Genomic DNA, 12,484 nt, shown 5'->3' with positions numbered 1-12,484 from the left:
GCTGTTCCAACATGTTCCAGCATCATTACCGATTAAAACAAAGTTAGGGAATTTGGAACCAGCATAAAATATGATCAACAAGTTCCAAGGAATAAATAAGCAACTTGAGAGATTTCCACAACTGTAGCATCAATACCAGTTACCTGTACAGTTCCTCCCATCTCCAGTGTAACCAGCCTCACACACACATTGGAAAGAGCCGGGGCTGTTGAAACAGGAGGCCGAGCTGTGACAGTTGTGGCTTCCGCTTTCACATTCATTCACATCTCGGGATAAAAGGATCAAAAATATTAATTGGATGATTACCAGCTTTATGAATCTGAAACTCCATAATGTTAAGATGACCATTTGGACTCAGCCCTTACAAAAGAAACCAATTCACGGGTGGTTCCTCACAAAATGCTCCCTGGAATTCATTGGGAGAAGCATGGGGAGTGGGCTCAGAATTACAATGTAAAGTGTGATTGTTTTCGGACCCAATGGCAACTGCTTAAATTCTCACATTGGTATTGACCTTTAACCTCTCAGATTATGTCATGGGGCTGCACAGGAGAGAATGTCACATCAAATGTGATGTTGACTCTCAGGGTGACATGTGGGCAGCTAGCCAAAGCTGGTCATGTGGTAAACTTTAACAAGTATTTTAGAAGTCGAGTGACATGTGGGGTGGCTGGGGCTTAGACAACTGAAAGCATGACAGCCAATAGTGGGGCAAAGCTAACGTAGAGTATGTAAGAGGGCAGAATCGGACAAACGCAGAGTTTTGAAACTCTGGAGGAGATGTCATACCTAGGAAGCCCAGGGGCAGGTTTCAACTTTGAAAACAATGTTTTGAATTATTGGCATTGCTGTGTTAAAGAACAATTGCAGGTCAGCTATAAGAGTACTGACGGGAGAACCGGACATGGTGCAAAGCAGTTTTGGTCAGGTATTGAACTTTAACAGGTTTGTATCCGAAACTTTTAGCCTTGTGTGATCCTCACAATCTCCTGTGCAATGTATTCAGCTGCGACTTCCTGCACCTCTTCTTTTGCCAAGAGATTAACTGTTTAATGAACAGTGCATTTTGAAACAATCACATACCTCGGATTGGCTGAACTGAGTATTGGCAACATGGATAACAGATCATTTTCAGTTCCTCAGAGAAGCAAGCAGTTTGTGCTTGAAAGCAGGAAAAGGTCGACAACATCTGGACTTGGGATGATTAATAGCAGGTAGCGGTTGTGCCACATGTTCCATATGAGACAAATCTCCATGACACACAATGAGAGTACCGCCATCAACACCTAGTTTGACATTTCTCCTTGCTTTTCAGACTCTGTGGCAAATTAATGATGCTACGCTACTGACCTATTTACCAGAGGAAATACTTTGTGCCTTTTTATGCAAGGAAATCCCTTAAAATGTTGGATACCTCGAATAGGTCTTTCCTGATGATCATTGATTAAAGGAAAATTACCCTAGCTTCTCCAATTACTGCTTTTAAATGAATATTTCATGATTTGGGGATTTATCACAAGAAGAAGAAATTCTCTAAGTTGCAAGGAACAATTAAGCAAGCTAAAGATTTCCACAGCTGTAGCATCAATACCTGTACACTTCCTCCCATCTCCAGTGTAGCCAGCCTCACACACACATTGGAAAGAGCCAGGGCTGTTGAAACAGGAGGCCAAGCTGTGACAGTCGTGGCTTCCAATTTCACATTCATTCACATCTGGGGATTAGAAAGGAAGAGTTTATGGGAGGGTCAATCTTAACCTTTCTAGACAGATCCACATTTAGCCTTGAACCACATGATTCTAATTAACACTATTGGTTCACTGAGGAAATGCCCCATTGTTAAGGCACTGAACCCTCAGCTCAGATTGCACCCAGTTTCCCTTCTCACTCAGCACCGAACTCAGTTCAGACAGTAACTGGATATTAGAACCGGTCTCAGCTCTCCTGGGGTAGGAGGGGAAATCATTGATGATCCCAACTCCTGATTGGTGTCCAGTGAATCAACTCCTGATTAGTGTAAACACAGATTGAGGACACTCATTGCCATGGTGATTATTGTAGAGTTGTTCCTTCTCTGGTGGGTGTCTATAAAGCTGTACCATAGGAAGGGGCCAGTCACTAACATCAGGAAGAGTGTAAGCTTGTGAAAGGGAGGGGGCATAAACAACATCTGCTGCATGATCTCTTGGGGAATGTTATATCCAATTCCTTCACTTCGACTATTCAAATCTCTGCTCCAGCCAAGAATACAAATGCATTAGAGTTCAATGCCAAGTAAAACTCATTGATAACAAGGAAAATGACAGAGTCACCTCCAATCATCCTCCATCTTATTTTCTGAATTCTGATGCTGCATATTATTTAACATATAGGCTCCAAAGCTCCCATTAAGTAGCAGTTCTTCACATGTGAATGCTCAAACTTGCTGACAGTCACTGTTCACCTGATGGATTTCATCATCAGTGAAGCAAAGTCCAGCACACACCTTGATTTGACTGCTTCCTCTTTCTGCTTTGAAATGTGACACAGCCTTCAGTCTGAAATAGAAGCATTGTGTTCAGTTCATTCCCCACTGGGTTCACTGATCCCCATCACACACCTGTACAGACAGATCCATTCCAGGTGTAACCAGTCCCACAGGAGCATCTGAAGCTTCCGTCCTGCTGGATACAGGAGGCATTGGCTCCACACGGATTGCTCAGGCACACGTCAATCACTACAAATATGACACAAATAAGACGTTATCTATGAATGTTGAAATTGTTACCTGTGCAACTCAGCAAGTCATCTATATATAAAAAAATGTAATTCTAGTACTGACCCCAGAGGAATCCCAGTGCATACCTTCCAATAATACAAGAAACAATTGTGTATAATTAATGTTTCCCATTACTCTACCAATATTGTATCCATGGCATAACTGTCCATTTCATTCAATGGGATTCAACTTTGGTGGCAGGTGCAGCATCCTATCAAATGTTTTTGGACTCCACTTCCCTGATCAATCCTCTGAGCTACCTCATTAAACAATCAAACTGTTGAAAAACTGTTTGTTGCTCATCTTTATTGTTTGAGCAAAAGTTCAATTTTCTAACCAGTTATAGACTTGGATGTTATGATGTATGTTGTGAACACCTCTAACAAGTTGTCATTCAGAGTGTTATAACCTCTTCCTCCTAATGCTGTTTTTGCTGCATAAAAAATTAGAGTCACCAAGGGGAAATGTGACAGAAATGTCTGAAAAACTCTTCTTAGTTCTTGTAATTTCCTCACAATGGGAAGAAAGAATTGGAAAAGGGAAGGCTTCCCCCCGGTAATACTCATCGTCAGTTGTCTATACAATTCCTTCCACCTCCAAATGATTAATAATGTGATATTTTTTGGAAAACTTACATGGTTGGGTTTTAAAATATAATGTTGAACTGGTGTCCTTTTCTCCAGAGGAAGTTCTCACAGAAACAATGACAACGTATGGAGTTGACTCACTCAGACCTGTTCAAGGGAAATAATGAGACACATTGGTTATTTTGTTCTTCCTTTTTATGTTTATGTTATGTGAGCACTGCTGGCTAGGTTAGTATTCTTGCCCATCCCTAATTGCCATCAGTGAGGAGAATGCACAGCCTTTTCAGGGGGCAATTAAGAATCAACCACATTGCTGTGGGTCTGGAGTCACATGTAGGGCTGACTGGGTAACAATGTCAGATTTCCTTCCCTGAAGGATATTAGTGAATCAGATGGGTTGCAAATAACGCATGACTTTGATTCCATTTTTAACTGGATACTGACATAAGGTAAATGGCAAAAGAATGAAAGGTGACATGAGTAAAAATATTTTTTATACAGTGTGTAAATTCCAGCACACACACCTTAATTAGACCCTTCCTTGGTTTAGTTTGGAACTTGGCAAAGTCTCCAGTCTGATATGGAAGCAGTGCGTTTAGTGCATTCCCTACTGGGTTCGTTGATCCCCAAATTCTGGAATGCACTGCCTGAGCATGTAATGGAAGCAGATTTCACCTTGGCTTTTGAATGCAATGGGATTCCTATCTGAAACAGAGCTGGGTAATCAGCTGGAATTTAGGCCTAGCTGACTGCAAGTCAGCATGGAAACAAAGGACCAAACGGAATCCTTTTGTACTGTAATTATCCTCTGACTTTGATGATCAAGGCAGTCCCTTACAAGATATTGGACAGACATTGACTGGAAGGAGGGTGCTGTTTAAAATTGTAATGTGGCCATCACTTTCACAATGATAGACAGGACTGCCCACGTGGCTGATCTTGTTGTACACTTTTATGTCAATGTCACAGCCCCTCTGTTGCCTCTTTGGTAAAAACATACTGTCCCCAAGCAAAGGTCCCCAATGGTATCTTGAGATCTGCATGGTTATAATGGGATTTTGAGTTTGATACATTATGTATTGAACATCCTTCTCCCATTCTGCCACATCTTTCATTGTTCTGTCCTGCATCGAATCTCTGCATCTTCCATTAAAGTTGCAAACAAGGATATCTTCAATGGGATTCCTATGACTCACATTCCTTGCTCTAAATTTCACTTTTAAATGTGCAGTCTCCAAAGTAAAGCACTTCTACAAATCTCAAATGATGTTGACAGTCGGTGCAACCTTTTACTCCTCATTGCACTCATACATTTCACTAGACACTGACAGTCTAATAATTTGTTTATTTTTTATTAATAAAATTATTATTAACTAGCATTTTATTAATCTTCATTAATTATTATTTTATTAATCTCTCTGACACATGACATGTCCACTCTGATAAAATCCATCCACCAATGCTTGCTGTCGATATCGGACAGGGACCTGCAGGGAGCAGGTCCATTGTGATTCAAGGTATGTGATTTATAGATTTTAACCTTATTGATTCTGAACTGGTGGCTTATCAGGTGTGTGTGTGTGTGTGTGTGTGTGTGTGTGTGTGTGTGTGTGTGTGTGTGTGTGTGTGTGTGTGTATGTGTGTGTATGTGTGTGTGTGTGTGTGTGTAGCCAAAGATGATTTCTTTTGGAACAGTTTGAGAGAGATTGTCTCTAAGAACTAACGAGTTTTTGTTTACATTGAAAGAGTTTATATTAAAGTACACGGTGTAATACATTAGGATATTTGAACTTCAACTTTTAAAAAAAGCTTGAAAGGAAACCCTTCTGTTTTAGTTTCAATTTGGGACAGTTCTACATGATTCTTAGCAAAAGATGGATGGGTAAAATAGTTTCTGCTGAGAAAGGGTGAAGATTGTTTAGAGTCACAGAGATGTACAGCATGGAAACAGACCCTTCGGTCCAACCCGTCCATGCCGACCAGATATCCCAACACAATCTAGTCCCACCTGCCAGCACCCAGCCCATATTCCTCTAAACCCTTCCTATTCATATACCCATCCAGATGCTTCTTAAAATGTTGCAATTGTACCAGCCTCCACTACTTCCTCTGGTAGCTCATTCCATACACATACCACCCTCTGCGTGAAAAGGTTGCCCCTTAGGTCTCTTTTATATCTTTCCCCTCTCACCCTAAACCTATGCCCTCTAGTTCTGGACTCGCCGACCCCAGAGAAAAGACTTTGTTTATTTACTCTATCCATGCCCCTCATAATTGTTTAGAGTTGTTAAAAAAAGTTACCTCAGAGTAAGTAGTTTAGTAATAGCTCCAGACCAGATGTGTTTGGGTAAACTCTGAAGGGGTCATTTGATCAGATGTATGAAGGCTACAGGAAGAAGCTAACACCTTTTCCATACTGGGAGTTGAAGTCACAGTTAGATTTAGCCCATAGAGTTGATGAAGAAGGAGGTTCTCTATGATGCCTGTCAAAGTTTTTTTTCGGATTAATGGGATTATATATGACTGTATGCTTTGAATCATTATGTTTGTATTATATAATATTTTGGTTTGTTTTATATCATTGCCATTTCTTTTGCATAATGAACTTCTATTTTATTGTTAAAGCTAAGTCTGTAAGGTTGCAAACTTAGGCTTCGGTAAGAGATCACATTCATGAAAAGAATCAAAATATAATCCATCAAGCCAGATTTCAGTCTGTGATAGGACTTGTACAGTCATAACATCAGCTGGAAATCTGACACACCTCCAAGGATTTTGATTCCTTCATTTCAGTGCCAAACTTAGCAGAAATTGCAGAGATATTTGCCATTGAAGGAAAAGACTTCAGGATCCACTCTGACATTTTATTCCATTTTTACTGTGGATTTACCTGTGAAGAACCTTTGACTTTCTTTACCCACTACCATACATATCCTATGTCACCAGCACTGCAGTAGCAGTCTCCATGAATTCCCACTCCAGCAGTCAAAGTGCCCCTTATTTGAGTTCCTTAGGGTTGGTCACCCTGTCAGTGTCCTTACCTGTGAGGATCACACTGGTATTTGGAGGGAAAGCAATTATATTCTTCCTGGATTTGTCAATGCCATAAGGACCATAGCTAATGGAGTAGGACTCAACCAGGGCAGACTTGGATGGGTGTAGATCCCAGCCAATCACAGCAGTCGATGAGGTGATATGGGAAGCCTGTATGTTGCTGAGGAATCTCGAAGCTGCCAGTAAAACAGAGCCTCGGTCAGACTGAGGAAAACAATTCTCTAGCTGTGAATAAAAGCCAATTTTACAACAATAATAAGTTATCTAAATACATACTTGGGAGAGTAGTGACATTAAGAGACTGGGAGTGGAGTGTCCAGGGAGTTTGAGAGTCACACACAATGGACATGGTATAAGTAGTATCTGGTTTCAACCCTAAAAAGAAATATTCATGGTTAAATACAAATACCAGAATATTGTGAAAATAGTTCAGTCATTATTTATTTAGAATATATTGTCCACTACTTTTACTGTCCCTTTCCTTGTTCAAAGCTTACACACCAGGTAATGAATTGCAACCAAAGGCAGTAAGTTTTGGTTTTTGAGAAAGTGTGGAGGTCGGCATAATAGCAGGAGGGGCTTCCACTTCGGGGGGCTTAATTGCAAATTCACGTGCAGGTAAAACACCACATTTTACGGGGAAGGAACTTTTGCCACCCACTGGGACACACTGGTTTTCAAAATCTGGCACCACTGAGAAAACACATCCGGGCAGCACTTCAGTCTCTGCAACCCAACAGCATCACTCACCCTTTGCTTATCAATCTTATTCAACCCCTGGAGATTTCAGAGACCAGGTGGTGATCTCTGTCTGCAGGTGGCTCAGGATACACAGACTCCAGTGCCGCAAGAGGGCAAATGAACTGCTGCCCTCCATCAGGGTATGTACCACTCAGAGTGCCAATGCATGTAAATTAGCATCGTAAGGTTGTCACTTCAGAGGACTGTCACACAGGAGCTTGATTACCAGTGATCTCCTTCCGTATAATCAATCTCTGTCTCTGCATTGCACTACCAACGCAGCTGTACTGACTCTGTAGTAGTAATTCCTCCCAGACTTTGACAAGCTTGTTTTGGTATAAGAACCTAACCACAGCACTGAACATAGAACATTACAGCACAGTACAGGCTCTTCAGCCCTCAATGCTGCACTGACCTGTGAAACCATTCTGAAGCCCATCTAACCTACACTATACAATTTTCATCCCTATGCCTATCCAATGCCCTTAAAGTTGGCGAGTCTACTACTGTTGCAGGCAGCGTGTTTCACATCCCTACTCCTCACTGAGTGAAGAAACTACCTCTGACATCTATCCTATATCTATCACCCCTCAATTTAAAGCGATGCCCCCTCGTGCTAACCACCACCATCCGAGGAAAAAGGCTCTCACTATCCACCCTATCTAACCCTCTTGTATGTCTCTATTAAGTCACCTGTCAACCTTTTGAGGGCTGCCCCACTTGTCTGCCCCCATTTCCTGCAGTCAGCCAACGTGGCTGCCGAGCAAGCTGATCAACTTAATCAGGCTTCACCCCTAACATTATAAGAATTTAACAACAAAAACTCAGACTGAATATGGTTAAACCTCTCATGAGCTGATCAACGTGGAGAGGTTCCACCTTCCAGATTGGAAACATGTGCACAATGAAGTGCCCTGTTATTAAGGAGCCAGGTGACTGAAGAAGTTTGCGTTCTCTGGGCAGGGGTTTATGAACAAAAACGTCTCCCATTTGTGGTCAACAAGATTGCACCTGAGAATATAACTCTAGCAGGCTGAGATGTTAATGAGCATCATGTCATGCTCCTGAATGTAAATCAAGAGGTTGAAGGGTGTTTGGAATTTAATAACAAAACATTAACCTTCAGCCATCAGAAAATGCAAGTTTTATGCCCTGCTCAATTAAGTCCTCCCCCAACCCCCCTTCAGACAGTCACAGGAATGTCCACCGATGTTTCCTGGAAGTCTGACTACGCTGTTGTCATTGCTGCCCTTGAGCAAGACTGGTGCAGCCACCATCTACACTATAGCTAAGAGATTTCTATTGGTCCCCTACCAAAGCTGTCTTGGAAAACACCATTGTCTCCTAAGATCACTCCTGGAAGGTGTCAGGACCCTCATCACTTGGTTATGATTCCTGAATCACCCTCTGATAACTTATCCAGTCTTTGAGGTGTAGTTACAAATACTCTAGAGTAGGTGCAGGATCAATAGATGGCTTTCCTTCTCCTAATGTTGGGCCAGTACATCTGATTGCAGCCCTCCAGGAACTGCCCTGAAAGAAGGAAGCAGCAAAGGTTGCATTCTAACGGCATCTTTCTTGACCCTAGGATATCCCAAAGTGCTTCACAGCAATGATGAGCATCTCAAATTAAGTCACTGTTATTGTGTAGGAAGTGCACAGCAAGGTCCCACGCATAGTAATGCAATAACGAACAGTCAACCTGACTTCATAATGTTGGTTGAGGTGTAGTTAATGGCCAGTACATGCAGGTGATTATGCCCTGCTCTGATTTGTAATTATACAATGGGATCTTTCAAGTGCAGCTGAGAGTACAGATGCTGCCCTGGTCTCACCTGTACCCTAACAGGGTAGCATTCCCTCAGCAGTGCATTGAAGTATCAGCCTAGTTTTAATACAAGAGTCTCCGAAGTGGACATGGGCACACATCCTTCTCACAGCTAAGTGTGCTGCACTGAGCCACGCCTGGCACACTTGACCCTGGTTAAAATCTATACGCATGAATCTTGAATCCTTTCTCTACTGAAGTAGTTGAAACTCATGACAGTAGAGGCGAACTTGTATGGCAGCTGAGTTTGTAATCCAAACCCTGCGCTAGATAAGGCAATATGGAGCATGGAAGAAATTGAGTTGCTTTAAGCCTGCCATTGGAAACCAATTTATTGATTAGCTAAAAATAGGCTGAGTAACAGGAATCTTGTGTGGTTCTGTCTCTGGAGGCGAGGTAGTCTGCACAAGTTGAGAGAAACCCAAAATTAATGCACTCAACCTTCCACAGAGAAATTAATTATTTCATGTTGATTTCAGCTCGGCTGTAAGTTAGCTGAAATTTCCAATGAAAACATCTTCTAATTTGTCCTTGTGTAAAGTTTTAATTAAAACTACTGATAGAATACTCAGGGGTGGTGGTCACTTGTAGCAGTCAGTGGCCCTTCAACTAAATTACCTAAAGAAACAGTGCTGGTCAACTTGCTGTTATAGGAACTGCTTTCAGGCAGATTGCCAGGTTGCAGTGCACTGCTGACCTTCCCCTGTTTAGATGGAAACCATGGAAAGATTTATGTTTAATGATTACTGTCACAACACTTAAACTTCCATCCAGAACAGACATAATCATCGAGGAGGAAAAGATTGACAAAGATTTCACATGCCTCAGCCCTTCTGTACTGTTGGCACTCGGCCAAAGTGAACAGCAAACTAAAAACATTTTACCTGGTTTTGCAAACAAGCCAGTACCATAATTATAGCAGACTATTTTAATCAAATCCTTGCTTGTAGCTCACAGGAGGCTAAAATATCAATGAGGCGAAAATAAACTAGATAGGTGAAGCAATGGGATTGACAGCAGCTGTGGGAGGACTGGGGGAACTTCCTGTTGAAGAAATGTTGGGGAGGGCCACATCCTGGTGGGAAAAGGACTGTTTTTAGACTAATTCAACAGTTGAAAATGTGCACAATTGTTTTCTTAGTAACTGAACATAGGTATCTTTTCATTCTTTGTTCTAAAATGACTCCAATGTAAAATAACAAAGGGTCATGTCAGTGAACTTGTTTGTGACTCAGTAGTGTTATGGACCACACCAAATCCCCTCAAAACATAATCAAGGAGATAGCCTAGACCCAAACTTCTATCTTATTTAAAGGCAAATGTAAAATACTGCTTTACAAATGTCATTCAGTTGGTCAAACTTTTCGGCTTTAAGCTAAACATACAGTATTCTTACATCGAAAGAACAGTGCACGCTGTAAATCAGCAACAAAAACAGAAATTGCCAGAAAAGCTCAGCAGGTCTGGCAGCATCTGTGAAGTGTAATCAGAGGGTCACCTGGCCCGAAACGTTAACTCTGATTTCTCTTCACAGACGCTGCCAGATCTGCTGAGCTTTTCCAGCAACCTCTGCTTTCGTTTCTTTATTCTTACGCCACATTTACACCAGAAACATAAAGGAAGAATTGGCGTAAACAACATCCTATGGAAATACTTAATACAATAATATATTATTTAACTATGACTCATCAACTGTTCCAATATTGCAGAATACCATAAATACATCCTTGGCAAAGGCAAATTCAGCAAAACAGATTTCCCTCACTTGCTACTTCCTCCAGTTCAGGAAAAGGAAAACCAACAGTTGAAATCTGGCAGCAGAGACAGAGAGAGAAAGTGTGTGTGTATGGACGTGTGTGTGTGTGTGTGTGTGTGTGTGCATGTGCGGACATGCTTGATAAAGTTTGCCTGAGAGTTTGATGCTTGTGAGAGGGTGTACACATGGGTGTGAGTGTGTATGCGTGTGTGTGCCTGAGATAAGGTCTGCGTAAGTGTGTGTGTGTGTGTGTGTGTGTGTGTGTGTGTGTGTGTGTGTGTGTGTGTGTGTGGAGAAAAAGAGATTGTGTAGTGTAGTGGGGCACACACACACACACACACACACACACACACACACACACACACACCATCTTTCTCCCTCACATTTTGGCAATAGAACCAGTCTGACTCAAGATTGGAATGCACACACATTTAATGTATTGTCTGAGTCATATAGTCATAGAGATGTACAGCATGGAAACAGACCCTTCGGTCCAACCCGTCCTTACCGACCAGATATCCCAAACTAATCTAGTCCCACCTGCCAGCACCTGGCCCATATCCCTCCAAACCCTTCCTATTCATATACCCATCCAAATGCCTCTTAAATGTTGCAATTGTACCAGCCTCCATCACTTCCTCTGGTAGCTCATTCCATACACGTACCACCCTCTATGTGAAAAGGTTGCCCCTTAGGTCCCTTTTATATCTTTTCCCTCTCACCCTAAACCTATGCCCTCTAGTTCTGGACTCCCTGACCCCAGGGAAAAGACTTTGCCTATTTATCCTATCCATGCCCCTCATAATTTTGTAAACCTCTATAAGGTCACCCCTCAGCCACCGATGCTCCAGGGAAAACAGCCCCAGCCTGCTCAGCCTCTCCCTGTAGCTCAGATCCTCCAATCCTGGCAACATCCTTGTAAATCTTTTCTGAACCCTTTCAAGTTTCACAACATCTTTCCGATAGGAAGGAGACCAGAATTGCATGCAATATTCTAACAGTGGTCTAACCAATGTCCTGTACAGCCGCAACATGACCTCCCAACTCCTGTACTCAATACTCAGACCAATAAAGGAAAGCATACCAAACGCCTTCTTCACTATCCTATCTACCTGCAACTCTGCTTTCAAGGAGCTATGAACCTGCACTCCAAGGTCTCTTTGTTCAGCAACAAGTGTATAAGTCATGCTAAGATTTGCTTTCCCAAAATGCAGCACCTCGCATTTATCTGAATTAAATTCCATCTGCCACTTCTCAGCCCATTGGCCCATCTGGTCCAGATCCTGTTGTAATCAGAGGTAAACCTCTTCGCTGTTTACTACACCTCCAATTTTGGTGTCATCTGCAAACTTACTAACTGTACCTCTTATGCTCGCATCCAAATAATTTGTGTAAATGACAAAAAGTAGAGGGCCCAGCACCAATCCTTGTGGCACTCCACTGGTCACAGGCCTCCAGTCTGAAAAACAACCCTCCACCACCACCCTCTGTCTTCTACCTTTGAGCCAGTTCTGTATCCAAATGGCTAGTTCTCCCTGTATTCCATGAGATCTAACCTTGCTAATCAGTCTCCCATGGGGAACCTTGTCGAATGCCTTACTGAAGTCCATAAAGATCACATCTACTGCTCTGTTCTCATCAATCTTCTTTGTTACTGCTTCAAAAAACTCAATCAAGTTTGTGAGACATGATTTCCCACGCACAAAAGCATGTTGACTATCCCGAATCAGTCCTTGCCTTTCCAAATACATGTACATCCT

The 12,484-nt window shown here is 42.1% G+C and overlaps 1 protein-coding gene across 1 annotated transcript in view; it reads right to left on the bottom strand.

Annotated features, from left to right (window-relative positions):
- Positions 1-2,591: 2,591 nt before the first annotated feature.
- Positions 2,592-12,484, bottom strand: part of LOC140457814 (uncharacterized) — a 71,017-nt gene continuing 61,124 nt past the window's right edge. The window contains exons 28-31 of the mRNA XM_072551431.1: positions 6,676-6,774; positions 6,387-6,575; positions 3,394-3,492; positions 2,592-2,716 (exon numbers count right to left, since the gene is read on the bottom strand). Coding sequence (XP_072407532.1) covers positions 2,592-2,716; positions 3,394-3,492; positions 6,387-6,575; positions 6,676-6,774 — 512 coding nt within the window. The remainder of the gene's footprint in view (positions 2,717-3,393; positions 3,493-6,386; positions 6,576-6,675; positions 6,775-12,484) is intronic.

This window comes from Chiloscyllium punctatum, chromosome 32 (genome assembly GCF_047496795.1).
Source record: "Chiloscyllium punctatum isolate Juve2018m chromosome 32, sChiPun1.3, whole genome shotgun sequence".
Classification (NCBI taxonomy): domain Eukaryota; kingdom Metazoa; phylum Chordata; class Chondrichthyes; order Orectolobiformes; family Hemiscylliidae; genus Chiloscyllium; species Chiloscyllium punctatum.
This window is presented reverse-complemented; position numbering and strand designations above follow the sequence as displayed.